The 27,453-nt window shown below is 46.3% G+C and overlaps 1 protein-coding gene across 1 annotated transcript in view; it reads left to right on the forward strand.

The window, feature by feature from the left end:
• CPS1 (carbamoyl-phosphate synthase 1) overlaps window positions 1-27,453 on the forward strand; it is a 209,321-nt gene that overhangs the window by 86,330 nt on the left and 95,538 nt on the right. Inside the window, exons 3-7 of the mRNA XM_073304767.1 lie at window positions 16,513-16,622; window positions 20,804-20,948; window positions 21,807-21,896; window positions 22,955-23,011; window positions 25,683-25,775. Coding sequence (XP_073160868.1) covers window positions 16,513-16,622; window positions 20,804-20,948; window positions 21,807-21,896; window positions 22,955-23,011; window positions 25,683-25,775 — 495 coding nt within the window. The remainder of the gene's footprint in view (window positions 1-16,512; window positions 16,623-20,803; window positions 20,949-21,806; window positions 21,897-22,954; window positions 23,012-25,682; window positions 25,776-27,453) is intronic.

The raw sequence follows: 27,453 nt of genomic DNA on the forward strand, positions 1-27,453 counted from the left end.
AGGCCCGCATGGTCACTTTATAGGAGTCTGTTAGGTTGGGTGGCGCATCCAGTTAAAAAGGTTATGACACAGAAAACTGCCCAGCTGTTTTGGTCTTGTTTTAGTGTCCTCTGTGTGGTAGCTAACTCTAAGCTCATAAGGCTACAGAGTGATTTCCTAACACAATTAGCTCTTTGTCGATAATACATTCATCCCAAAATACACCTGTTCATCTACTGTATTATTTAGTGGTCTTTTTAATGGTAGCTTTTGGAATATTTAAGAAGGTATGACCTTAAAGCCATTGAAGGTGATAAATGCAAGCGTAGCTATGTGTTGGCTGGTGGGTGGTTGATCAAGGGCAGTGTGGTAAGATTTACCATGTATAAAAAGAGCTGAGCATTTATACGTTTATAAGTGGGTTGTGACAGGCTGCTTGCTATCTTCATCATGACTCCTTCACTGCTAGACAATTGGCATCAGCAGCTTCTTTCCAAGGGTTTTCAGGCACGTGGCCTGCCCTATTGTATAATGGCATAAGGGGTGGGTGGGAGGCTGATGCAAGCAAATAACATGCATGTTCTTTTTGTTTTGCTCATTTATGTGTGGTTAATGCCTTCCAAATGTGTGCTCTGCCCAGGGAATGGTTAAACTTATGGAAGATGAATGTGGAAATAACATCTTCTGGCTTTATCTTCTTAATGAAGGTCACAGCAAAGATATGTAAACACACCGCTGGCTGGGCTATATGCAGGGGTGAACTTTGGAATTTTGGATCTAAAAACATGAGCTAAAAGGCCAGGTCCATTACCTTGAAGGCAGCAGCAGGCTCATAAACCTCTAGACACAATTTATCCACTAGCGGGGGACAAAGAGCCACATGATGTTTGCCTGGCTGTTATTACTCCTGGGGGAATTCTGCGCTATTGCGCACACACATAATTAATGTCCCCTGCAGATTTTTTTGTTCCCTGAAGAAAAAAATTATATTCTGACAAGGAAGCAAAGGGAAACAGGAAGAGTGGTCATGCGCCTCCCCAGCAGCACTGGTGTATCATTTCAGGCACCTGGAGCAGCTGGCGGAGAGGTAAATCACTGCAGGGGGGGTGGTGTGTGTGAGGCTCCTGCCCTGCGCCAGGCTCAGCTGCAAGCCCTGACTGGACTGGGGAGGACAGAACTTCCTCTTCTTCTGCAAGGAGCTGTCAAGCTGGGTCTGGGTCAGAACCACCACCAGAAACCTTCCTGGCTGAAGGAAGATCCACCCCCACCCCCCTGCTTCTAGCCTTCATTGCTCCTCAGCCACAGGAGGAGGGGTTACTGTATAGGGAGCTGTCCCCCCATCCATCCAACCCCCATGCATCTGAACCCCCCCATACCCAGACCCCGCTGCTGAGCTCACCCACCCTGCTGAGCCTCACCCCTGCATCTGGAATGCCCCACACCCAGAAACCCCACTGAGGTCTTCCCCTGACACTTGAACCCCCACTCAATGAGCCCCATCCCCCCTGCACCTGGACCACCCTGACAAGCCTCCTGCACCTGGACCCCCATCCCACTGAGCCCCAACCAGCTGCAACCACACCCCCCCGCTGAGCCCCACCCACCTTCACCTGGAACCTTCTGCAGAGTCCCGTTGCTCCTGTGCATCCAGATCCCCCATTGACCTGCCTGCACCCATATTGCCCCACTCAGAACTCTCTCAACCCACACCTGGATCCCCCCACACTTGGTTCCTGCTGAGCCTGCCTGCCCACAGCTGGTGTGGCTGGCGTGGAGGGGCAAGGCCCTGAGGTGTTTATGGAGCAGACCCAGCCCTTGTGCTGTGTCAAGTGCATCTCACTGATGAGTCAGTGTCCTGGAGGTGGGGGGCTGCCGGGTGATCTTCCAGCTCCGTGAAGCCGGTGGCCTATGTGCCCCACTGCCATGTTGGACCCTCCACATATATTTACTGACAAATAAAATTTGCATTTTTCTGGCACAGAATTCCCTCAGGAGTACGTGATGTAGGACACTAGTAGACTAGGTCAAAAATTTTAATTCAAAATTTTTGGATGAAAAGTGACATTTGAGAAAACAGAAAAGGAGTACTTGTGGCACCTTAGAGACTAACCAATTTATTTGAGCATGAGCTTTCGTGAGCTACAGCTCACTTCATCGGATGCATACCGTGGAAACTGCAGCAGACTTTATATACACACAGAGAATATGAAACAATACCTCCTCCCACCCCACTGTCCTGGGGTGGGAGGAGGTATTGTTTCATATTCTCTGTGTGTATATAAAGTCTGCTGCAGTTTCCACGGTATGCATCCGATGAAGTGAGCTGTAGCTCACGAAAGCTCATGCTCAAATAAATTGGTTAGTCTCTAAGGTGCCACAAGTACTCCTTTTCTTTTTGTGAATACAGACTAACACGGCTGTTACTCTGAAACCTGTCTTTGAGAAAACAGAAATTCTCTCATAACATAGGTTCATATAGTTTTTTTTCAATAAACCCCCCCAAAAAACTTTGCTTGTTGTTTTTTTCACACCTCCCTCCCCTCAAATTTAGCAAAACTTTTGATGAAAATAACTTCAATTTTCTTAGGATTTTTTCATGGAAAATAAAATACATGTCCCTTGCAACACTAAGCACTAGTCTCAGGTGTTTGTACAGTGAAGAGCAGACCTGATTTTTTGCAGTTTTTTCTAGAAGTGGTGAATGTTTCAACTTCCAGGTTTGACTTTCATTATGGATCATTTGGCCACCACCTTCTTATTCAGCTCATATCTTTGCAGAAACTACCTTGCTAGCTTATATAGTTAGAGCTGAGCAAACAGTTTGCAATTAAACTTTTATCTTCTTCTCACAGATTATCAGGTGAGCAGATAGCAGATTCATTGTTCAAAATTATTTGATTGTTTCTTTAAATTTATTTTGGCAAATTACTTCTAACTCTACATTGATCAAGAACAGTTTTCTGCAAGTTGTTGGTATCCACCATTTGACTCATGCTGATCAAATATGAGAGGGTATTTCTGGTCTATGATAGATAAGTACATGAGAACTCTTAATACAAATGTAAAATCTGATCTTCGCAAAATCTTGTGCACTTAGAAATTTTCTTCTTGCAAACTTTAGTGACAGTAAAATTAAATGTCATCAATGTGTGAGAAAAGCAAACATGCTTGGGGCAGGGGGGAGAGGATGAATGTTGCCCAAGCAACTTTATTTAGAAACAGGGAATTTTAACAAATATTTTCTCAACACACTAAATTTGGAGAGTGAGAATCATCCTATATAAGCAGAATGAGATGGGAATGTTCAGTTATCCATCCAATCTTAGATCCGAATCGGATTGATTTTTTGCTAATACTCTAGGAGGCAAAGAATTCTCAAAGTATTTCTGATATCAGGTTGAAAACTAACAAAGACAAAGTAGTAGGTTTCCTGTGCTGGTTGCTGGTGGTGGGATGATGTATTAGGTAAGGACTTGTGTATGCATGAATAGTAGTCCACTTAGTGACACAAAGGGGTGAGGTAATATCTTTTGTTGAACCAACTTCTGTTGGTAAGAGACAAGCGTTTGAGCCACACAGAGCTCCTCTTCAGTCTGGAAAACTTACTCAGTGTCACAGCTAAATACAAGGGACAGATTGTTTTGCATAAGTGGTTAACACACATTTAAAAGAACTACTCAAGGTGAAGTGGCCCGTTAACACCCCTCCAGTGATGGGGGGGGAAAGAAGGGGGAGCTAGGAGCTGGGCAGTGGGGGTCAGGGCTGTCCCTACCCATATGCAAAGTACGCAGCTGCGTAGGGCACCAGGAAATTTGGGGCACCACATTTCCTGGTGCCCTACGCAACTGTATGCTGCTCCCGCCCCTGCTTCACCTCTTCCCAGCCTTGCCCCCACTCCACCCATTCCCCAAAGCCCCCGCACTGCTCCGCCCCTGCCCTGTCCCCAATCCCCTGAGGACTGCAACAGGGCCGGGCCTGCACTCACCGGCGGTGGGAAGTGCAGTGTCCCGGCCCCAGCCGGGGGTGGTTCCCCCTGCCCCCCAAGCCCAGCCCCTACCCTCCCGCACGGAAGTCTGGGCCTACCCCCAACCCCCACATGGAGGCCTGCCCCCCTCCCCATGGAGGGGCGGCGTAGGGCCCCAGAATAGCTAGGGATGGCCCTGGTGGGGTTGTTAGTGGGCAACAGACTGTTGTAATAAGCCATAAATCCACTGTCTTTATTAAGACCATGATTTTTAGTGCCAAGCAAAGTTATGAGTTTAAGCTCCCAGGCTTGTCTTTTGAAGGTATTGTGCGGGTTGCCTTTGAGGATGAGGACTGCGAGGTCAGCGATCATGTTCACCCACAAGTAATAGTGTTTTTGTCTTATCACCCAAGGGGGAACACTTTTCACACAGGCTATGTCTACACTGGAGACTTTCCAGCAGCACAGCTGTACCTATGGAGCCGTGCTGCTGTAAGATGGCTTGTGTAGCAAAGACGGGAGAGAGCTCTCCTGTCGACATGATTAAACCACCCCCAACGAGCGGTGGTCGCTACGGCGGCGGGAGAAGCTCTCCCACCAACACCACGCTTTGCACACTACCACTTATGCCGACAAGGCGTATGTCGCCCGGGGGTGTGTGGTTTTTTTTTCACCCCCCTGAGCGACAAAAATTTTGCTGACCTAAGTGGTAGACATGGCCTCGGTCTGAGTACATTTCCCAGCTCAGGTCTACACTACAGACCTGTATCGGTATAAGTACTGTTGGAGTGCGTGGCCGTCCCCCCCGTCACTCTCGGAGGGAGGCCACACCTCCTTACTCTCACGCACCTGCAACCTGTCGTCCTAGCTCTGGCAGACAGCAAACAAACACAGGCCTCATGGCCTAAGGTGCGGAGGCTGCCTCCCCAGGGGTGGGGTGACAGCGGGGGGTAGGGGACCCTAGGCCCACCCTACTTCACCAGGTCCCAGCCCAGAGCCCTAACCCTGTTCCGCCACTGGGTCAGCGGGGATCCGGCTGCAACACGCTCACCTGGCCTCAGGCAGCAACTCAGCCAGACTACCGTCGGCTGTCCCTGGGCTACTTCCTCCCCTCCCCTCGGGGTGTACCTGGATCCGGGGGTCGTCCTCCAGCTCTCCAGGATACACTGCCAGTGGCAGTCCCAGCAGCTCCTCGGTGTCTGGGGCGACGGACAGCTCTGGAAGGTCTGGGGCGACGGACAGCTCCGGAAGATCTGGCGAATCCTTGGGGCAGCAGACGTCCTCTTCGGCTTCCCATGCCAGGGCGGGTGGGAAGCATCCATCTTCCTGGGTGGCTCCAGCCCAAGTGAGCTGCAGGGCTCACCTTTTGCACTCCCGGTACTGTCCCTCTGCCTCCAGCATGGCAGGCATGGCCTTCCTGGCCCCACCCACCAGGGGGCAGTAGTCCCTCCCTGTCAATCTCGGAGAGAGGCCACGCCTCCTCACGACAGCTACCTTGCTCAGAGCTATGAAAAATCCACACCCCTAAGCAACGGTTATACTGATCTCACCCTTGTGTAGACAGCACTATGTTGACAGGAGAGCTTCTCCCATTGACATAGCTACCATCTCTCGGGGAGGTGGATTAGCTACGCTGACAGGAGAAGCTCTCCTGTTGGTTGTAGGAACAGCAGCGTTTTAAGTGTAGACCTGTCCCCAGACCTGAAGAAGAGCTCAGTGTAGCTCGAAAACTTGTCTCTCTCACCAACAGAAGTTGGTCCAATAAAAGATAATACCTCACCCACCTTATCTCTCTAAAATCTGATGACTGACAGGCTACAATGCTGCATACAGTAGTCAACTTGTTTGAAAAATCTCACTGGCACCCTGGATTATTGGAGGTGGATGAACAGAAAAGAAAAGCAGATGAATTAGTTGCAGCTCATTTAGAGATGAGCTTGAAACAAAACTCCTGACCAGAATGCTGTTTCTCCTCAGCCTTCGGGGAACTTCAGATCTAGATCTGGATCCAGTATTTCCAGACCAAGTGCATCTCAGCTGTGTGGGAGGAAAGAAATTGGCTCCTACAATGGAGAAGAGTTTGGCTTCTGAGCTGATCAAAAAATGGGGCGAAAATTTGTTGTTTCCATTTTACTGTTCATTTAGTGACCCATTCTCATTTTCAAGTAAATTTTTCATAATATATTTCTGACATTTTAATGGAATTTTTTTACCCAAATTTGTTCCCTCATTTTCAGTGAGTCAGTAAATGAGAATTTGCAACTGACTTCAGTAAAATTTCCATGAAAATTGGTTTGGAAAAATATTTTGGAAAATTCCACAAAAGTTGTACAATGTTAAGAACACCAACTGTCTTTTTGCAGTTAGCTTCATTTAAAAAAAAAACCAACAACAATAATTTTCTGATCGGATAAAAATTGTGTGGAAAATTGTGACCTGGTCTGCTTGAATTAGGGAGATGATGAAGAAATAAGAGACAGTGTCACCAAGAGCATGCTGAGTCTGATACTGGACTGGCGTGTTTCCCAAGAGGAGTATGACACCCAGTAAAACACTAACATGGATAAGGAGTACTTGTGGCACCTTAGAGACTAACCAATTTATTTGAGCATGAGCTTTTGTGAGCTACAGCTCACTTCATCGGATGCATGTCCACGGTATGCATCCGATGAAGTGAGCTGTAGCTCACGAAAGCTCATGCTCAAATAAATTGGTTAGTCTCTAAGGTGCCACAAGTACTCCTTTTCTTTTTGCGAATATAGACTAACACGGCTGTTACTCTGAAACTAACATGGATGAACTAGGAAAGAAAGGATTTAAGATATAGGATAGCAGATGTGACGAGTTGGTAAAAATAAATAAAATAGAGTTGTCAACACTGAGTATTGATATTATGGTTAAGACAGCAGTTAGGCAATTGCTCTATGGATGCTGATGTTACTGTTGACACAAGTGCAGTAGACTTTAGGGAAAAAGAAGCAGGAACTGGAATACGTGCATGAAGCAAAACCATCATTCACTCATGTAGCACAGTGATACAGCATTGCAATCCAATACAGTCCATTGATTCTGCCATCGTGGTACATCGTGGACACTTTTACTGCATTAAAATTTTGCTCTTGCCCTTTGTCAGCTGGAATCCTGTTTGAACAGTCTCTCGTGTAAGATGTTCCTGTTTCTGCTCTGGCCAGGTAGACCAAGAGAGCAGCCTTTACAAAAATATTTTATATATATTTGGTTCTGTTGCTTCCATTCCTATCTTGAACAGGGCACATGCAAGAACACGGTTGTTCTTTCTTTTAATACCTTCTTTCTGAACTTTTTTTGAACCTCTGTGCTTGAGAGGGGCAGAAATGTGGGTATATTTTATTTGGAGATGGGCCTGAGACACCACAAAGATCTAGATAGCTTTAGGCCAAGGTTCTGGTTTAAGGCACAGTCAGGGATAGGGTTTGCATGCAGATTCATTGCACAAAACTTGTTTTTGTTGTATCTGAGCCCCACATAGAAAATAAGGACCAGTGGACCTATTAATGTGTAACAGTCTCTAGAGCAGCATCACAGCATGGAGTCTGGACTTTTATGGGAGTTAATAGAAAAATAGTGAAAAAATCATCCCATCGAACTTAATAGAGAATCAAATCCTGCCTGTAGAAGTCTATAAAATTGTTTAAAAAAACCCTGAAGAAATTGTATAATTCTCTATTAAATTGTATAGGTTTTGACTTGAATTATCCTAGAACTTTCTGGGTTTCATCCATATTAGATTTTATATAACTTTTGCATAATTGTACCCGACCTGTCCCCTCCCCTAAATACACCCAGCCAGAGCAAAGTCTGCTGAGTCGCTGGATTTGGGCCTGCATGAAGATTTTATGATTTAAGTAAATTTTTCTAGAAAGTGGCTGATGGAGAACATAGAAGAATGAGCTCCCAGGAAATGGGACCCACCCTGCTCCACCAACATATGTCAACCCTGAAAAGGAAGGGATGCCTCAGAGAGAAATTCAGTCTTCAGAGCAATTCACCCCTTACCTCTTCTACTGACCGGGGTGATGGCTGGCTTTGTCATGGGGATTCTGGTCAACTGGAAGCAGACTTGAGACCACTAGTTGATTTCACTTGGAAGAAGGGGGCCTCAGGGAATGTTTACTGTAACAGGGGAGTTAACATAATAGAGTTCACTCTAATGGAGTTTAATTGCATTTCAGAAACGAGCAGCGATACTGCAGCTCGTATCACGTAGTCCAAGTCCAATGCAGTTAAGTAGGGATGTAAAGAGTAATATAAGCCAGAAAGGCGTGTAACTAGAGAGACAAACGGGTAAGGAGAGGATTGGAAGATCTAAAAAAACAAACACAAAATAACCCACCAGGAGCAAGCTAAAAATATAATTAGAAGAGGAAAATAAATAAATCCAATGCTGGGTTTTGAGACTATTTCAGACAGCTATCAAAGGGCTGGGCAAAAATATTTGAGGCAGGCAGAAAGTAAAAGAGAAAATTGGTCCATAGGAATTGGAGAGAGGGATTGAGGAAACAGCAGATCAGTTAAGGAGTTGCTATACTTCTGTCTGCTCAGAGAAGGAGGAGGATGAGTGAAATGGAGATCCTATTTCCAGATGGGCTGGGGAGAAGTTAGTGCACAGATATACAAGAGAAGGAAAGGCACTTTTGTAATTAAGAGTGAACTGGGACTTTGGGGATCTGGGATCAATCCCCAGATTTGCTAAAAGTTTACTTAATCTCTTTGGTCAGTTCTCTTTTCTGTAAAATGAGGATAATACTTTCTTTTGTCCATCCTTTGTGTGTCTTGTCTACCTAGATTGTAAGCTCTTCTGGGCAGGGACTCTTACATGTATGTACAGCACTTCTTACAATGGGGCCCTGATCTTGGCTGGGACCTCTTGGTACCACTGTAACACAACTAATAATGAAATTCTTGTGACTAGAATAGAACAGTTATTGAAGTAGCTTCCAGCACAGGGATTACACATTGCTTTGACCCATGGAATTCAGATACAGAGCCAAAGTTCCCCAAGGCTCCAGGGGAGTTGGAGATTTGGAGTTCAGGACTATTATAGAGACAGGCCTAAGCTACAAATTTCCTATCCAGCTCTGAATCCAGAACTGAACGTCTCTACAGTTTAGGAGGTTTGTATCCAGTGTTCTGGTTTGTTTCTCTCTCTGTTTGAACAAAATCAGAGCTGGCCCAAATTGTCACCCTAAGGTCAGAGTGAATCTGAATCTCTCTTGAGTTTTAAAACAAATTGAGTTCATTTTCGTGTTTTTTTTTTAAATAAGAAATATTCCTCCTTCTCTGCTCTTCCTGATTTTTAGCCAGGAGCAAATATAAATATCTGGCTTGGCTGAAATCAGGAATACTGGAAATTGCAAAGGAGGGGCTGATTATGTGTAATTTTCAGTTGGATTTCTAGACCAAAATTGCTTAGAGTTTGCTTCAAGAGGCCTTTCTGCCTCTGCGGGGAGACTCCAAGCTTGCTATAAGTCTATTTGATCTTGAGGAAGAGGCTGCATTACACTTTCAGCACCAGGAATCTGCTGCTGAAGAAATTTAGGCACTGCTACACCCGTGGCATTTTCTGCCCATCTGGCCAGTTGACTGCTCCATGAGAAGACAAGGGTGTATCCTGGAACAATCGTGGTCTGTCCTTAATAAATGCTTCCTGCTTCAGAAAACTGCTTCTAAATAGAGAGAAACAAACGGGCTCCCACACAGCTCAAGTTCCAGTGTGGTTTCCTTTGTTTACCAGTGACCACGTACTATCTGGAACTCTACAGCACATCTAGTGGCTGAATAGCAGACTGCAAGTAAACATAGCATTACAAAGACAATTGAAGAAAGTGTGGGAGCCAGTGTAACCCACACACCTCCTGGTGTGGTATTCTGTCCCATTTAGTGACACTGAGCCTACTTAGAGAGAGAGATTAATGAGTCTGCTCTACAGCCTTAGCTAAGAGCCATATGGCTTTTAGCTCATGCAGTAGAGGCTCATGTATTTAGCTGCAGAGGTCCCAGGCTCGATCTCGCCCACTGACGACCGGAGGCTGTCGGCGTTATACTGGCTGTAGCAAGAGTATATTGAAGCGGGGAGAAATAAATCCTGGAAGTAAATGAGGGGTTACCCTGCCTAGCAAGCCTAAATAGTGGAGAAATGCTTATTGGTTCATTTTGCTAAGCGATTTGAAGCAGGGAAAAAAAAAAAAAAACCTCAAGAGAAACCTGGAATTATGAAAAATTCTAATAAAGTAGAAAGGATTATGGCAGGTGCATTAACGTTAATTCTGGGATAGTGATATTACAGGTCTCAGAAACATTCTCTAGACTACAAATGGAATGCTGCTAGAATAGGGAATGTGGCTAAAAGAAGCTTTTTAAGTCCATGCACTGCATGGCAAATACATATCAGTTGAGGAAAATGGTTTTCCTTTACTACACATTTATGCAGTGCCTAGTGCAATGGCATCCTGATGTAGTTGAAGCTTCTACGTGCTATTGCAAGTATCCAGGAAATCTAACAATAATAATTTACATGTTAATCCTGAAAGGTGTTAAAGTGCTTCACAAACTGTATTCAGGCAGCACTGTTAAACTGCGGTCACTGCTGGGATTAGCCAGACAGCAGCCAATACACTTCCCAGTTGTGGCAGGAGATGAAATTTTAGTGCAGGCTACCAAGGAAAACTCCTCTTCTGAAAAATGCCAGAGTTCATACAGAGTAGGATGGAACTAGGGTTGAAACCTTTCTAATGGCTGGTAGCCAGACCCCTGAGGCCTCACCCTTTCTCTGCCTCTCCCCCCCCCAACCCCGATTAAAAAAAAAACCAACAACGGACATCAGGTCTTGTCAAATGGCATCAGGACACACAAGACAAAACCTGGACTATCCAGGTGGAAACTGGATGGGTGACAACCCTAAAAGGAACTCAGTTTTTAAGTGGAAATCTCCTCTACAGTAAAAACTGATAGGCCCAAGGGGCCTTTTTGTGGTCTGTAAGGGTACATCTACACAGCAAAAAATAAAAAAAAAAACCCACAGCCGTAAGTCTGAGTCTGGGTCGGCTGACTTGGGCTTACACCATGGCATTAAAAATAGCAGCATAGGTATTCCTGCCTGGGCTGGAGCCTAGGCTCTTGTAAGTGGGGAGGGCCTCAGAGCTGGGCTCTAGCCCAGGCCAGAATATCTACACTGCTATTCTTATCCCTGTAGCACTAGCCCTGCGTGCCCGAGTCAGTTGACGCAGGCTCCGAGACTTGCCAGCATGGGTGTTTTTTGATGGGTAGATGTAGCCTCAATCACATTTCCTATTAAATAAAAGTAGGCTAGCAGCTCAGGGATGTGCTAATGCCCACACTAGAAATGTGAGTAAGAGTAGTTGTTCCAAGGATGCTGACTAAACAAACAAGGCTCTTAGATGATGATAGACCAAGGAGAGGGAAATATCCCCACATCTCACCCTAGCTCTAGGCATGCATGCATGCATGCAGGGGATAGTTCACCAGTGCTGCAAAGGGCCTGTACAAAGTCCATTGTACTCCTTAAATCTCTGCATAGGACTGTGTGGGTGTCTGTAGGTAGAATGGTTTACAATGGTTGTGTAGGGATGTCTGAGAGCCAGCTGTGTGCTGCAGAAATGACTTCTGGGCTGGTCTTGTGTCTGCTGGAGCAGAAGCCTGTTATGGGGACAGGCCCACTGGGTGGTGGTGAGGGATCTGGGGTGTGGGTGCACATTTACAACTGGTACAGAGGGCTAGAGGTTACAGCAGTAGCCCCTATCCCAGGTTGTTTTGAGGGCTAGGTCTTAACTCCCTAAACCACTCTACCTGCATAGAGCTGGCTTTATGTAGGTTGCATGCATTATCCTCTAAGAGAACAACATCTTCTGAGGCCAAGAGTTTTTAAAAGAATGGGGTTCTAAGGTTGGGCTCCTAAGTTGATATTCAGGGTTGGAGTTTTCAACAGCACCTAGGACAGGGGTGGGCAAACTCTTTGCCCCTAGGGCCACATCTGGGTGTGGAAATTGTATGCAGGGCCCTGAATGTAGGGCTGGGACAGGGGATTGGGGTGCGGGAAGGAGTGCGGGGTGTGGAAGGGGGTGCAGTATGCAGGAAGGAGCTCAGGACAAGGAGATGGGGCAGAGGAGGGGTGCAGGGTGTATGAGGGGGCTCAAGGCAGGAGGTTGGGCTGCAGGAGGGTTGTGGAGTGCAGGAGGGGGCTCAGAGCTGGGGTTCAGGGTGCAGGAGGGGTGTGGCATGCAGGCAGGGGGCTCAGGGCAGGGAACTGGGGTGCGGTAGGGGGCTCAGGGCAGGGGGCTGGGATGTGGGGGCAGGAGGGGGTTCGGGGTGTGGGCTCCAGCCTGGCGCTGCTTACCTGGAGCAGCTCGGGATGGCAGCGGTGCACATCGGGGTCAGGGCAGGTTCTCTGCCTGCCCTGACCCCGCGCCACTTCCGGAAGCGGCCGGCACCATGTTCCTGAGGCCCCTGGGGGGGGCGGGCAGGGAGAGGGGGCAGAGGGCTCTGCAGGCTGCCCTCGCCTGCAGGCACTGCCCCCAGCAGCTCCCATTGGCCGGGAACGGGGAACCATGGCCAATGGGAGCTTTGGGTGTGGAACCCACAGGTGAGGGCAGCGCGCGGAGCCCTCTGCTTCCCCCTCCCCCAGGGGCCGCAGGGACGTGGTGCCAGCTGCTTCCAGCAGTGGCGCGGGGAGCTCAGCGCCATGTGGGGGGCAATCCTGCTGGCCGGATCCAAAGCCCTGAGGGGCCGGATCTGGCCCACAGGCTGTAGTTTGCCCACCCCGGACCTAGGAGCACAAGTCCCATGGAAAATCTAACCCCATAGCCCCCAGATGAGTGCCTTGATTTTCAAAGGTTCTGGGCAACCGGCAACTTCTATTGAAATCACCTTTCATTTTCAAATGCCACTTGTGGTCCATGTGCTGCAGACCCTTTTTATTTTAGTGGCTGTAGAAGGTCTCTCTGAGGAAGAAAGTTCTTCTATAGGCAACGGAGCATACAGGCCCTCTGCGGAAGGAACCACTACTTTGGAATGAGAAGTTCATCGGACTGATCAGCACTGTGAGATTTGGAAATCGATCAAGCTATATTTCATTAAGTAATAGTTGAGGCTGGAATTGTCAGAGGGGCCCTAGGGAGTTAGCCACACAGCTGCTATTGAATTTTAGTGGGAGTTGGGCGACCTTGTATATCTCTACCCATGGATACAGACACCTAGGGGTATGTCGGGGGGGCATGTCTTTAGCACCTCCCCATAAAAAAAATAGGGATTGCATTCATAAATAAACGAAATACTGAGTTTGGAACAGACACTCATTTATCTCACTTGATTAAGCATGGACAAATTTAGTCATGGTTCAAAACTATTAATTAATGTTATATTGAACAGCTAAATGTTTTTATTAATTTTCACCTTTAGTCCCCACAAATTAAATAAAAAAAAAAAAAAAGGCCCGGGCAGTCTGGGTTCTTCCATAGAGAGGAGAACCGTACTAATTTGCCCAGGTGACTGGGAGACCCCTTGAAAATGACTGAATGTTGCACAGTAGTAAGTGAATGGAAAAGAGAAAGGAAGACGCAAAGATAGTACTTCAAATGTATTTGAATTCAGTTACTTGTCAAATGTAGTTTTTACAATGTCTTGTCATATACTAATAAATTAACTGCAGTGTATTTATAACAGCAATGAAGTTCTTAATATGTGACATTTTGGATGAATGTTTGCTGTGATTGTTCAGTGCTATAAATGAAATTCCTCCTGTCCTGAGTGTTCATCTAATGTGCCACAAATGGAAAGTAGTTTCTCCATCCCCTTCTGCAGCAAAGTGATGGTGGCGTTTTCTTTTTAACAACAAAATGCAAGGGATCACCCTCTAAGATATGCAGAAAGCTGCTTCCAGCAGTGACAAGCTTAGCACAGCTCCTCCAGCCTTGGCCAGTGGAGTTTCCATATTGGCTCACAAGACTACTGCTACTGCTTTTGAACCAGCCCTATTTGGGTCCTAGCTGTGGTATTTTGTCAGGACTGCATGCAGAGTTCGGCTGCCAGATGGGGACTGCTAATTTGTTAAATCAGCTCTAGGGAAAGGCGTAGTGTGTAGTCATTAATGCTCAGAACGAGGAATCATTTGCAGGACTATTCCCAGTGCTCCCACTGACTCATATGACTGTGGGCACCTCAAATAACCTCTCTGCCCTAGTTTGCTCAGCTGTAAAATAGATCATAATTCCACAAAGCATTAAAAAGCTAACCTTCGCTATCTGTTACTGCACACTTACCACAGAGATCTATTTGAAGTAAAGGAGAAAATTGAAATAGTGTCAGATACCATCGATAAGAAATGCTGGCTTTTTAATGGGGATGGCTGTACTTATCTTCCGTGCAAGGGTGTTGTGGCTTAATTAATGTCATAAAGAGTTTTGAAATCCTCCTATGAGCAGTGATTGTAATTACAAAATGAAAGTGTTAGGTCACCAGTCCATAGCCACAGCAGTCTCTCTGGGCATAATTCCTACCTATGAAAATTAGCTCGTCTAAGTGGGAGTGCAGTCACTGACTTTCATGGGCTGGGAGTGGAATACAAATGTGATGATATAGTTACAGAAACTCTAGTACGAAGTGTCTTGATAACTTATGTGCCCCCCCGTAACACTTCTGAGGGAAGAAGGCATGCAAACTGCTGTAATCAGAGACGACACGCCCACAATACCATACCTAGCCATCTCATTCCTGTTCAGCGCGGCAGGCATAAGCTGTAGAAACCATGAATGTGCTCTGGATGGATGTTTTTTACCTTGCTGTATCAAGTAATTTTAAAACAAGGCAAAGTACCTATGATGACAAGAAAGTTTCTTTGAAAGTGATGGACAAGTGACAGAAACACTTAGTATCAATGCTACTCTAGCAAAACGGTCACGGCAGTTATAGTTTATATCATAGTTATCCCAGAGGCCTGCAGTGGGGTCAGCTGCCTTCAGAGTGCCACCTTGTGGCCAGAGGTACCTCGGCTGTACCCTACCTCATTTTCCCCCTTCTTGTACTCCATGCAGTGCAAAGGAAATTAAACATCCCCTACTTGGTGTCCAGTTTACTCAGTCCTCCAGTCCACTGGTCCTGCAGGCCCCAATCTCAGTTCAGTGTCTCTCTCCTGATAATCTGAAATACTACAGTCTTCCAAAATGGATCCCAAACTCACGCAGTCCTCATGTCCGTTTCAGCGGGGCACAACCCGCTCCTGTCTTTCTGCTTCCTGACACCTCCCACCTAGAATTTGTCCTTCCCCACTGGTGCCTTTCCCCCAGCTGAGTCAGGGCCATGCAGGAGCTTTCTTAGGCCAGGGCTATAGTAAAAAGTTAGGTCAATCCAGCTACATCACTCGGGGTATGAAAAATTCACCCCTGCAAGTGATGTTATTAAGCCGAACTGACCCCTGGGGTAGACCGTGGAAGGTCAATGGAAGAATGTCTGTTGACTTAGCTACTGGCTCTCAAGGAGGTGTTTTTACAACAGGGACGGAAGAACCCCTCCCATCACAGGAGCAAGCGTCTGTGCTGCATGGCAGCACGCTACAGCATTTTGAGGGAAGACATAACCTTGAGGGAAGACATAACTCTCTGCTGGTATAGCCAGAGATTCATAGCTTCCCCTCCGCAGCTTACTGGAATCACCTGATTCCTCTCAGGGTTGGCTAGCCCCAGCCTTCCAGCCATTAAGGGGCGAGCCACCCTGTTGCAAGGCCTCAGTGATGCATGGGACCTATTGTGGTAAGCACTCCCTAAGACAACCACTAACTCATTGAGGTTAGGAAGAAGCTCTCCCTGGGGACATGTTATTCCATAAATATCTGCCGTGGGGTCTCTTGCATCTTCCTCTGAAACATCTGCGGCTGGCCACTGTCTGAGGCAGGATGCTGGACTAGATGGACCAAGGTGTGATCCAGTCTGGCAATTCCTATGCACTAAAAGCTGGACCTGTGAGGCATTTAGCACTGTGACCCAAATCCCGCAAACCACTTAGGCACATGCTTAATTTTAAGCAGATGAGTTATCCCATTGAAGTTCAAGTTAAGCATGTGCTTACGTACTTTGTTGGATTGGGGCCAGCATGCTCATTATCTTGTCAGATTGACCCCCGAACAAACATGTAGTAAAACAATGACTTGCCTAAAGAGTTTATAACCTCGGTTAATTGCAAGATACAGAAGGAGGATGAAATGAACAAACAGTCTGGGTAGGCGGGGGCAAAATGGTCCAACAAGCATGTTTATGTCTAGCCTAGCTCTGTACTCAGTTTAACTTGTCTCCCACTTAGCTGTTCCCAACTGACTGTGCTCTGTAAGAATCATGGCAGAAGGAGGCATCTGAAGGGGGCTAAGGTAGTAGACAATTTCTTGGGGATGAGGGAATTTGTGCTTTGCATCACAAGTGCCGTGTACCTTGGATGTTTTCCTACTAACCTCAAGTCTTTTCCCAACTTTGGGGGGGTGCTCATTTAAAATACAGATCTGAGTGTCATCATGTAACTTGTTCCTCTAGGCACAGACGGCAAACTTGGTGCTAGATGATGGAACGAAGATGAAGGGCTATTCCTTTGGCCATCCATCGTCCACAGCTGGTGAAGTTGTCTTCAACACTGGTCTTGCTGGGTAAGGCAAACACAAAGGATACATAAGTAGGGATGCTTTTTGTAATGCAGCACTAAGCTGTGGAAAAAAGATAAACAGCTGCCTGTTCATTATTATTATTTATTATTAAATTAATAATAATGCATTATTTGTATTACCATAACGTGAAGGAGCCCTTGTCATGGACCAGGACCCCATTGTGCTAGGTGCTGCACAATACAGAACCAAAAGACAGTCCCCTACTCCAAAGAATTTGCAATCTAAGTATAAGACAATAGACAACAGATGGCTATAGACAGACTAACTGTACAAAGAAACAATGAGACAATATTGATCAGCATGACAAGCAGTGGTCAGTAGCCTAACTGTGGTCAAGTTTTTTGTGTGCATCATGGCAAAGGAGATTTTGAGAAGGGATTTGAAGGTGGAAAAAAATGTAGTTTTGTGGATATTTCTGGGGAGCTTCTCCCAAATGTGATAGGCAGCATCATGGTAGAAAGCATAAAGGTTCAGTGGTCACGTGGACTTTCTGAACATTCTATCATGCCATCCCTATTTTGCAAACTGATAACTAGGGTAAATCCCTTCACTCAGCTTTGAAATGCAGCCACTTCTGTGTTGAAACGTGGTAACAGCTTAATGGCACACAGCAATAAATTGTAACAAACTGGCCAAGCGTGTCTTCATCTCCCTTGAGTGGCTAGGTCCCATATAGGGGTATATGAGTCTGCTTCTGTCTCTAAGCCAATAAAGCACATCCTTTAGCTCAAGCAGTAGAGGCTGATGCTTTCAAATCCACAGGACCCAAGTTCAGCCCTCCCAGAGGTTCTGTCCAGGGGCATCATTACAAGTGGTGACTCATACAGGGATCAAAAATAGAATATCAGGGTTGGAAGGGACCTCAGGAGGTAATCTCGTCCAACCCGTGGCTCAAAGCAGGACCAATCCCCAATTTTTGCCCCAAATCCCTAAATGGCCCCCTCAAGGATTGAACTCACAATCTGGGTTTAGCAGGCCAATGCTCAAACCACTGCCTGTTGAGCTCTGAGCCCCTCATCTAGCAGGAGTGTGTGATGCTCACAAGTATGTTGGGACTCTTTGTCCAGCTTCAGCGTAGAAGCTCATGAGTCTGCGATAGCCTCGGAGCTAGTGGACCTGGTCAATCAAACAAGATCACTGGCCACCTTTTCTGCAGGATTGTCCAGATGAGAAAGTCAGCCATAGTGCAAACTTGCTTGATACAATAAGATCATTAGTGAGGAGCAGCAGGCCTCAATGGGAGGGAGAATCAAGACTTTTCTGAGGTAAAATTGAAGCTCAAGGTTTCAGTGCAAATCTTTGTGCACCTGCTCCACTCTCCCCAAACTCTGCTCTTCCTAACTGGAACAAATACCGCAAGATGGGTTTTTAAATAGTTCCATTGGTGAGAACACTAAATTACAGCCTAGGAAATCTGTTTGCAAAGTTTTGCATCACAAGGCAATTAATTATGTTTTTCGACAGCACTAATTACTAGCTGTGTTAATATACCTGCCAACAAACAACTGTTTAATATAGATCAAAATGATGGAGGGCACTAGAGTTCTCGTCCCTGTGATAGATTATGGGTAATAAATCTTGTCACATCGCAAAAGTCAAGCAACACCTGATGGATTAATTTCCCTTCAACACTGCAGCTCAGCAGCAGGAGCTGGATTTAGTATTCGTTTACTGACGATACTCAGAGGACACACTCAGAAGGAATGGCCTGTGCTGGGGGAAAGATGGGGAAGAAGCAAAATATGAGGTTAAGGTTTATTTTACTGTCCATGGGCATAACCTCATCCCAAACAACTCTGGTTTTGCAGGACTGTCCCACTTTGAACCCAAGCCCCCTGTCCTGGTTGAAGTAGAACATTTTCCATATTGAGTGGCACTCACAGCCACATGTACGTTATGCATGGTGTGTGCCATTGGCAGGGGCAGAGTTCAGAAGGGCAGCGGCTTCAGCCCCACTGGGAGTGCGCAGTGGCTGCAGGAGCTCAGGGCTGGAGAGCGGGACCAAACCAGGGTGGACTGGGCTGGGAGGCAGGGGCTGAGCATCGTGCAGACTCGGTGGATGAGGTGCTGAGCCCAGGAGCAACAGCAAAGATGGCTCCCAGGGATTGGCGGTGACCAGCTGCGTCCTGCTTTAGGGTGGTAGGAAACCCTGACTGCTATGGAAAAGAGAATGTGGCGGGGCGGGGGGAGGGGAGCAGGAATTAAACCTTGCAGTGTTCTCGCAGGGCACAAATGTGGCTGGGTTTGTCACAAACAGGGATTGCTGGGCAGAGAGTGAGACCTCATAGCTCTCAAAGTCCCAGAATAATTAAGGCCTCAAGTATCCAAAGGAATCCATTCACCCGTGGATTGACTTTAATGACACTGTACCAGGATAAGGGTCTGCAGGAGTAGATAGACGTCTTGGCCTTAAGTCCCTGTCAGGCACAGGACCTGGTCAGGATAGATAGCAAGTTACTAGTGTGGAAGTGAGTGTGCTAATGAGCTGATGTAGTGTTGGCATAGGAGTGACTATGCCAAGACCTCTCGTAAGCCTCTGAGCAATGCCCTGTGTGAACTGAATGTTACTAGAATCCTGACTATGTTCAGACTGAGCTTGTGAAAATTAGTACATGGAGCCATGTCTTTTCAATGACAAACTGAACTCTTGAGTTGTCACTTAACATTACAGAGAAGGAATGCTGGAGAGGTGTTTGAATTTTACATGATTAGAAATGGCTGACATTTTGGCGCAGTTCAAATTTTTTGACAAGGCTTTTTGGTGAAATTTTTGAATTTTGGTGAATGGGATGATTTTTCACAGAAATGTTCACAAAAAATTCAACTAGTTGTATACAAATAATTTCATTTTAGAAGAAAAAAGCAGGAAGAATTGAAAACGCTTTTGCAAAAGATACATAAGTTCCCCTTTTTTTCCCCTGAGATGTTTGCTCCCTTTTTTTGTGTTTGTTTCCCATGGATATTCTAGCAGAGGAAGTGATTGACAGGAATTTACAGAGATCAGGCAGGACTTGTTGTGCAAGCCCCGAGAGGATTGGACCCTGATGCTTCTTTAGTTCTTGTGCCATGTGTGTCATTCCTTGTGCCATTCCTCCAAGCTATAGGAGGCATTGTGCATGCGTTAAGGGCATTATGTCCCAGTGCAGAGCTGTGCCTGTATGTCACAGCCAAACCCAGTGGCTTTTTTTCAATGTTTTTTGAATACAAACAACACACAAAGGTTAATTACATTGGCACTGGCATTAATGAAGGATGTTTGGTAGCGTAAACAATCCAATAGGCAGGAGAATCTCTCTCTCTCTCTCTCTATGTATATATATATATATCTATATAGATATATATATATAAGGCACATACTATATGTGCCAAATGTATGCATACCATGCATTTACTATAACCATATGTTAACACTGAAAACCTCATGCATATTTAACCAGAGCAAGAAATATATTTCCAAAAGCAGGACAAGCATACCGAGGAATATTTCATGGACTTTGTTTAACTGACACGTCATTTCTCTTAGTTGGCTAGAGCACTCACTCGTCTGTATCAGCCTGCAACCATTCTGGCTTTTGTAAAGAGTTTTCCAGAGTTTGACAATTAATCTTTTGGCAGTGGGGCTGGCGTTCCATAAAAATGTTTCTTGCAAATTGCTGATATCTGGTAAACTGTGGGAGTTTCCAATTACATACCATTTAAACAACAATAATAATACATTATGCATATATATAGGGCAAATTCATCCTGAAACACCCAATGCACTTGGGAAAGTATACGAAAGGATAATTTCATCCACTGCTGAAATGCAGCCATTTCTGGGGTTTAAGACAGCAATTATTTAACAGTTCACAGCTACAGGACATAGAGAAAGTGAAGAACTACTTATTCAATTGGAGCTGCAGAGGGAAATGTAGGCAGAGTGCAATTATCTGATCTGTAAAATGAGGCTAAAAATGTTCCAGTACTGACCTCATAGAAACCTTTAGATTTGAGTATCAGTTCAGCAAAACATTTAATCGTGTGTTTAAATCTAACCCTCCTTGGGAGTTTTCTCCAGACTCAGCATTCCCTTGTATCTGGGAGTTCACTGCTGGCTGGTTTATGTTGGCTTTTTCACTCCCATCCCCATGCCAACAGTTGTCTGTTGTTTGTTTTTAATTCAGGTACTCTGAAACCCTGACAGATCCCAGCTACCGGGGGCAGATTCTCACAATGGTTAACCCCATTGTTGGCAATGGTGGGGCGCCAGACACCGCTGCCTTGGATGAAATGGGCCTCAGCAAGTTTTTAGAGTCTGATGGAATCAAGGTAATGGCAGCAGCAAAATCAGGACTGGACAAACTAGTCCAGTGGAGACCTGATTTAGAAATACAAATCCGTGGGGTGGATGGGAGTTTACTGACATCTTTCAGGCTCATCCTCGGAGGAGGAAAGTTAGATGGAACTTCCCAGAAACATGCAGAAGATTGTTTTTTTTCCCCTTCATCTTTATTTCTGGTGCCTCAGATATGATTTTGTCTCCCAGAGGCAAACTGCCATAGAGAGATCAGATCATGGCAAGAGAGAGCCATCTGAGCACACAGGCCGTCTTTACTGAAGAGATTGGTGAGGGTCAGACTAGATCAGCGGTTCTCAAATTTCATTGCACCATGATCCCCTTCTGACAACACAAATTACTACATGACCCCGGGTGGGAGGAGGCCGGAGCCTGAGCTTTTCCGCCCAGGGCAGGGTGGGGCAGGACCAGAGCCCTGCCGTCCCAGGCTCAAGCCCTTGAGCTTTGGCTTCAGCCCCAGGTGTTGGGGCTCAGGCTTTGGCTTCAGCCCTGGGACCCAGAAAATCTAATGCTAGCCCTGGTGACCCCCTTAATATGGGGTCATGACCCACAGTTTGAGAACTGCTGGACTAGATGATCTAATGGTTCCTTCTGGCCTTTAAAATCTGAATATCCTTCAGCAGGACCATTTGACACAGCAAGGATTACAGTTTTGCCAAGCCGCTGTTTAGAATAGGAACATGAGGTGTACTTAGCAAGTGTGCTAGTCAGCACAGGCTTATAAACACTTCTAGTGTAAACAAAGATAGAGGTGTGTTAAAATGCATCAGCTGTACATGGTGAATGCTTCCACTAATCACAACTCATTACCCCTTCTTTTCTCTTTGCAGGTATCAGGTTTGCTGGTGCTGGATTACAGTAATGAGTACAGTCACTGGCGGGCAGTCAAAACTCTGGGACAGTGGCTGCAAGAAGAAAAGGTGAGAGATCTTTGGGCAACCAGACCGTATACTTGACATGGAATATCTGTTCTGAGGAAACTGCTAAGTGACTCCTTGAGTAATGGAAACCAGGAGAGAGAGATTCTGGTTTACAGTGAGCGACAGTTCCTGTCATCAGACCTTTGGATTGTGCTGGCAACCCCCCTGCTCTCTTTAGTTTGCACTGGGCTTTTTCTGGGTTTCCTACTTCTGAGACAATGAGGAGACACGGACAAGACTAACTAGGAGAAATGCTCATTAAGTGGGGATATTTGGTTCTTTGTTTTTTCACGTTAGGTTAAGTTTATCCTCACTTCAGTTTCTCTCCCTGCCCTGTGCGATTACTCTCCATTACTTTCCCTTCCAACTATTTCTCTCCAAACTACTTCAGTGTGTGCTGCTAAGAGATCAGGGGCCTGCTCATGTAGGCCCAGATCCTGAGGCCGCTCACCCCAGTGTAAATTGGGAGTAAGTGCACTGAAGTTCATAGAATATCAGGGTTGGAAGGGACCTCAGGAGGTCATCTCGTCCAACCCCCTGCTCAAAGCAGGACCAATCCCCAATTTTTGCCCCAGATCCCTAAATGGCCCCCTCAAGGATTGAACTCACAACCCTGGGTTTAGCAGGCCAATGCTCAAACCACTGAGCTATCCCTCCCCTCCAAGTTAATTGAATCCCACTGATGGAAAACCAGGGCCACACTCCTGAAGTCAACGACTTCTTGTCAGTGGAGCTATATCAGTTTACATCAGCTGAGGACCCAGCCCCCTGGTGTTAGGCCAGAACAGGGCTCGCAGACTAGACAGAAAGGCATGTGTCACACAGGTGTTTCATTGTACAGGTACCAGCTGCCCAGCACAGCACCTAGATACATTGCTATTTCTGAGAGGGGATGTGGGGAGGGGAGGGAATGTGCAAAGGAGAGAGAGAGAGAGGGAAAGAGAAGGAGAAGTGTGTCCTGGGACTGTCTCTCTCTGATAGGCTGCCCAGCAAAGTGCAGTGTCTGTAATATTCCCCTGGCTGTTCTCTGACCGGGCTCTCTTGTATGTTTCCTCCAGGTGCCTGCTCTGTGTGGGATTGACACAAGGATGCTGACTAAAATAATTCGGGGCAAGGTACGATCCCCCTCCCTGATTCCAAGTATATTAAACCCCGCCTCATCCTGTGCTTTCCCTAATGGCTGAGAGAACCACGGACAGCCGTTGGTGGCCGTGGGGCTACGCGACTCACGCTGCTCCTCAGGACCCTGTTCTGCCAAGCACTGTGCACCGCACACACTCTGACCTGCCAGCCAGAGCACGGCTCCAGATGAGAGTCCCCCATCTGCCACCCCATACGACTCCAGTACCCCGGAGTTGAGGCAGAACAGGAACTCCCCAACTGTCCTTGAGCTCTTCTCCTCTTGGCTTCCCGCTCTGTACAAGTGGGTTAGGACAAAGCTGTGCTGACATAGGTGCGGGCTGGGGGGAGAGGGGTTGCTACAGCCTGAGGGAGTCCCAGGCAGGCAGGTGTGTGTGTGTGTGTTGTGGGTAGGCAGAGATGGGCAGACCCCAATACAGGCAGAGAGAGAGAGAGAGTTTGATGGGTCTCCTTGCGTCTTATTTCATATTAGACCCTCCAAAGATGAGGCCGATTACACCTTTTTGGGGCTAAGCCTTTATTTTCTTTTTTTATGGCCATTAGTCCTATCTGGTTTCCCAGCACTGATCCTTGAAGGACATGTGGAATATTACGTTACTGGAGGGAGGTTGATGGCAAGGTACATTTCACATCTTGGGTAAAACAATGATCAAATCCATCTGGAATGAAGATCATTGTGCCACTGAGGCTTTTCTGTTGCTCTTGTTTGGGGTTTTTTTGGTTAAGTGTTTGGGTTTCATGATACAGTCCAAACCTACATTCCCTCCACCCAGCAGTGTATGAATGACCTAACTTGAATATTTGCACAAATGAATACTAAGGAAAATGCCTGTTTTTGTAGACAGAAGACAAGTACTGTTGAATATAGTATGTTTGTAAATGGAAATACATTTTGTACTTCCTTGATATGTATCCCTTAATAGATCAGTGCCACTTTCATCCATAGTAAATATGCTTTCAATAACCATTTGCTTAGCTTACACTGTACAGTAGTAATGCGCATTATGTTGGACTCAGAGCGATATTGGTTTATGTTTTTTAAAAAATGCATCATGTTGCCTTTTCTCCCACTAATCTCAGTCAGGATGAAAAACTAGCTTAGTATTTCACTCTGTGTGTTTATAAATGGGAGATGAGGAGAGGGTTTCAGCATGGTCAATGCATAAATGAACAGTAAACCTGGGGCACCATTTCATTAAGTAATCCAGTGTCAAGTTAAGACGCTGTGCCTGTGAGGTGGTGGTGGTGGTGGGGTGTTGTAATCGGCTTTTCCAGAGCTGCAAGGCAGTTTTCAGAGCTCCCAAGTGGCTGTCTCTTGAAGGTCGTACGGGCCTTTTCAACTTCTGCCCCATATAAACTTCACCAAAGCAGCAAATGTGAGAAGGGAAAGAGAAGTCTCCTCAAAGCCCCAGAAAGAGGGCAAATTAGACAAGAGTTTGTTAATGGCATTGTACCTGAAATGAGAGGAGAGAGACTCTGCCACCTGTGCTCACATGGGGGCTGTCCCTGTCCCACTGTGGCTATGTGAAGGAGTACTTGTGGCACCTTAGAGACTAACCAATTTATTTGAGCATAAGTTTTTGTGAGCTACAGCTCACTTTATCGGATGCATACTGTGGAAAGTGTAGAAGATCTTTTTAAGGTATTTTTTCATGCTTTGTGTGTATATAAAAAGATCTTCTACACTTTCCACAGTATGCATCCGATGAAGTGAGCTGTAGCTCATGAAAGCTCATGCTCAAATAAATTGGTTAGTCTCTCAGGTGCCACAAGTCCTCCTTTTCTTTTTGCGAATACAGACTAACACGGCTGTTACTCTGAAACCTGTGGCTATGTGTGGTGTATGATGCTAGGTGGTGTGAGTAAAGGTAACAGCTTCTAGCCCTTCTAGTGCCTGCCATTGTCACTTACCCACAGTTTGCACACACTGGTGTCCATGAGACTGGGGTTCCTTCTTGCTCTAAGAATAAGGAAAGGACTGCAATGTCTCAGGTATTAGTGTGTGTGGCCTGGCTATGGTCCAGCTGTGCACGGGAGTACCTTTGAAGCCTGTATGGAGTCCCATTGTGCACATTAATGTGGGGATTCAGAATGTAAAGATGCCATGCTTTACCATAGGAGTTTGAGGAAGGGATATAAAAACACCCCCTCTCTCCCTTTCACTTTCCTCCTACCATGCTGAAAGGTCCAGCCATGCCTCCACTGAGAAGAGAGGATGTAACTCCCTGTGCCTGACACCAGAGCTGCTCCTGCAGTCAGCCAGAGTGGTTGGCAAGAAGACAGCACGCGGGGGAAAGCATTTAAGGTGCATGCTGGATTTGGGAGTGCTCCCAGACCTGCAAGCCTGCCATCTTGGGAGCTGAATTCTGATCTCCCCTGAGTAGCAATCCACCTTGCTACCACTAGACAGCTGACCTAGCCCCATATCCACTGATTTTATTGCCTGCTTTGCCTCCCCCAAAATATAGGGTGTTTACCTGCTTTTGATACTGGTGAAGGCTAGCAAACTTTTGAAGTTGTAATGTTAAACTAAAGTCTTGGAGCAGCTGTTCTACTTCCTACTGATTTTTGTCTGTCAGCACCTGCGCCACTGTTTGCAACTTCTTGTTTGCTTGCACTTAGCTGTCTAATGCTTTGTTTCCACAGGGCACAGTCCTGGGCAAGATTGAATTTGAAGGTCAGCCTGTGGAGTTTGTAGATCCAAATAAGCGGAACCTGATTGCAGACGTTTCAACCAAGGTGAGAATTCTCTCTCCAATGTGGGTGCTGTACACTTGATTAATAAAACTTCTCCCCGTTTGCCCTAGAGAGTTTCCTTTTTCCTTATCATAGTAAACACTGCGTGTTCATCGATAAACCATTGTCACTTGACTATGCAGTGCTTCTGCAAACTGTACCATGTGCCGCAGTGCTTCTGCAAACTGTACCATGCGCCAAAGCTTTTGAGGATTACCCATTAATGACTTTAAGACTGCAGAAAGAGCACCCCTTTAGTCCTCTGCTTGGAGCTGGGGCCAGGTGGCATTAGAAGGAGTACTGTGTTGAGTAGGAATGGTCTAAAAGTTAGCCTAGGAACTGGCAACACCAGATAGGGGACTGAGAGAAGGGTGAGACCAAGTTGTAGTAGGTGGTAGGTATCGCCATGGTGAATGGGGGTGATTTTCACACCGTGAGAAGAATTTTCAGCTGGTGGAAAATGTGATTTCTCTTAAAGGAATGTCAGTGAAAAGTTGGAAATCCCAGAAAACTCATAATCCTGATGGATCACTCTCTTCCAGCACAGTTTTTGCTAGTTTGGTTGTAGCAGTCAGCATTTTTGTACTGGACAGGGATTTTTTTTCTCCCCAGGGTAGGTATTACCCATAGCTGCATACCACTGCTCTAGGTAGCGTATAGACCAGTAACGGAACACAGATTGTAACCGTGTTATGAGGGTCTGCAAACCATGTTCCATCCTAACAAGGTTAGACTATTAAACCAGTATGGGCATGCACTGATGTCATGTCTACACTACACTTTTTAACTGTGATATAACTGAGTCAATGGGCAATGTTTTTGTAATGGGTCCCTTGACCCTGATGTAGCAGTAGTGCAGACAGTCAATCTGCACAGGGCTGAAAGGGTAGCAGTCGGTGGCAAAGCTAGGAGTAGACATTTGGGTGGGCCCCAGTTTAGGGTGGACAGGCAAAGACAAGAGGTTTGATGTCACAGCAAATCATTTGCATTGCATATTATTATATTGTACATTATTATCTATTCTATAGCATCTATTTGAATACTTGATTGTAGGGGTAGATAACTGGGTGCACAGAAGAGATTTGAGTGCAGGGAGCATGGGGGCTGGACTGGCCAGTGAAGAAGGCGTGATCCCCACCGCCCCATGGGAAGCACAGGTTAAGCTGGGTCAGGCGGGCCAGGTGGAGCCTGCACAGGGCCTGGCTCTTAGCAAAGTAGTCTGGGGCTGGGAGACATTTCCAGTGCTGAGCATAGGCAGTGGCATGGGCCCGCTGGGCTACTCTGCTCCCTGCTGGTCATAGCATTCGGCAGATGGGCTGAAAGCCACCTGTTAATTAGCCAGGAGTTCCTGATCCACAACCACGCAAATGTTGGCTACTGCATTCACACAGATTTGGGTAGGGCTGAGTGCTAACTCTGTATCTGCCCCTGATGGCAGTGAGGAAGGCTGACAGGTCAGTGCTCTCCTCAGTTTCTGAAGAGCCCCTTATTGTGGCCTACTAATGCATGTTGGTTTTTGATTCCTTGGGGCATCTCATGAAATTGGTGAGTCCCTCAGATCAGGCACTGTACACTTCTCCACCAACTACACTGTATTTTTGGAATGAAACTTGACCATTCCGTACATGCGAATGTCCATCTGCCGTCAGCTGATCAAAACATTACAATAAAACCCCTCTCT

This window comes from Lepidochelys kempii, chromosome 11 (assembly GCF_965140265.1).
Source record: "Lepidochelys kempii isolate rLepKem1 chromosome 11, rLepKem1.hap2, whole genome shotgun sequence".
Taxonomy (NCBI): Eukaryota; Metazoa; Chordata; order Testudines; family Cheloniidae; genus Lepidochelys; species Lepidochelys kempii.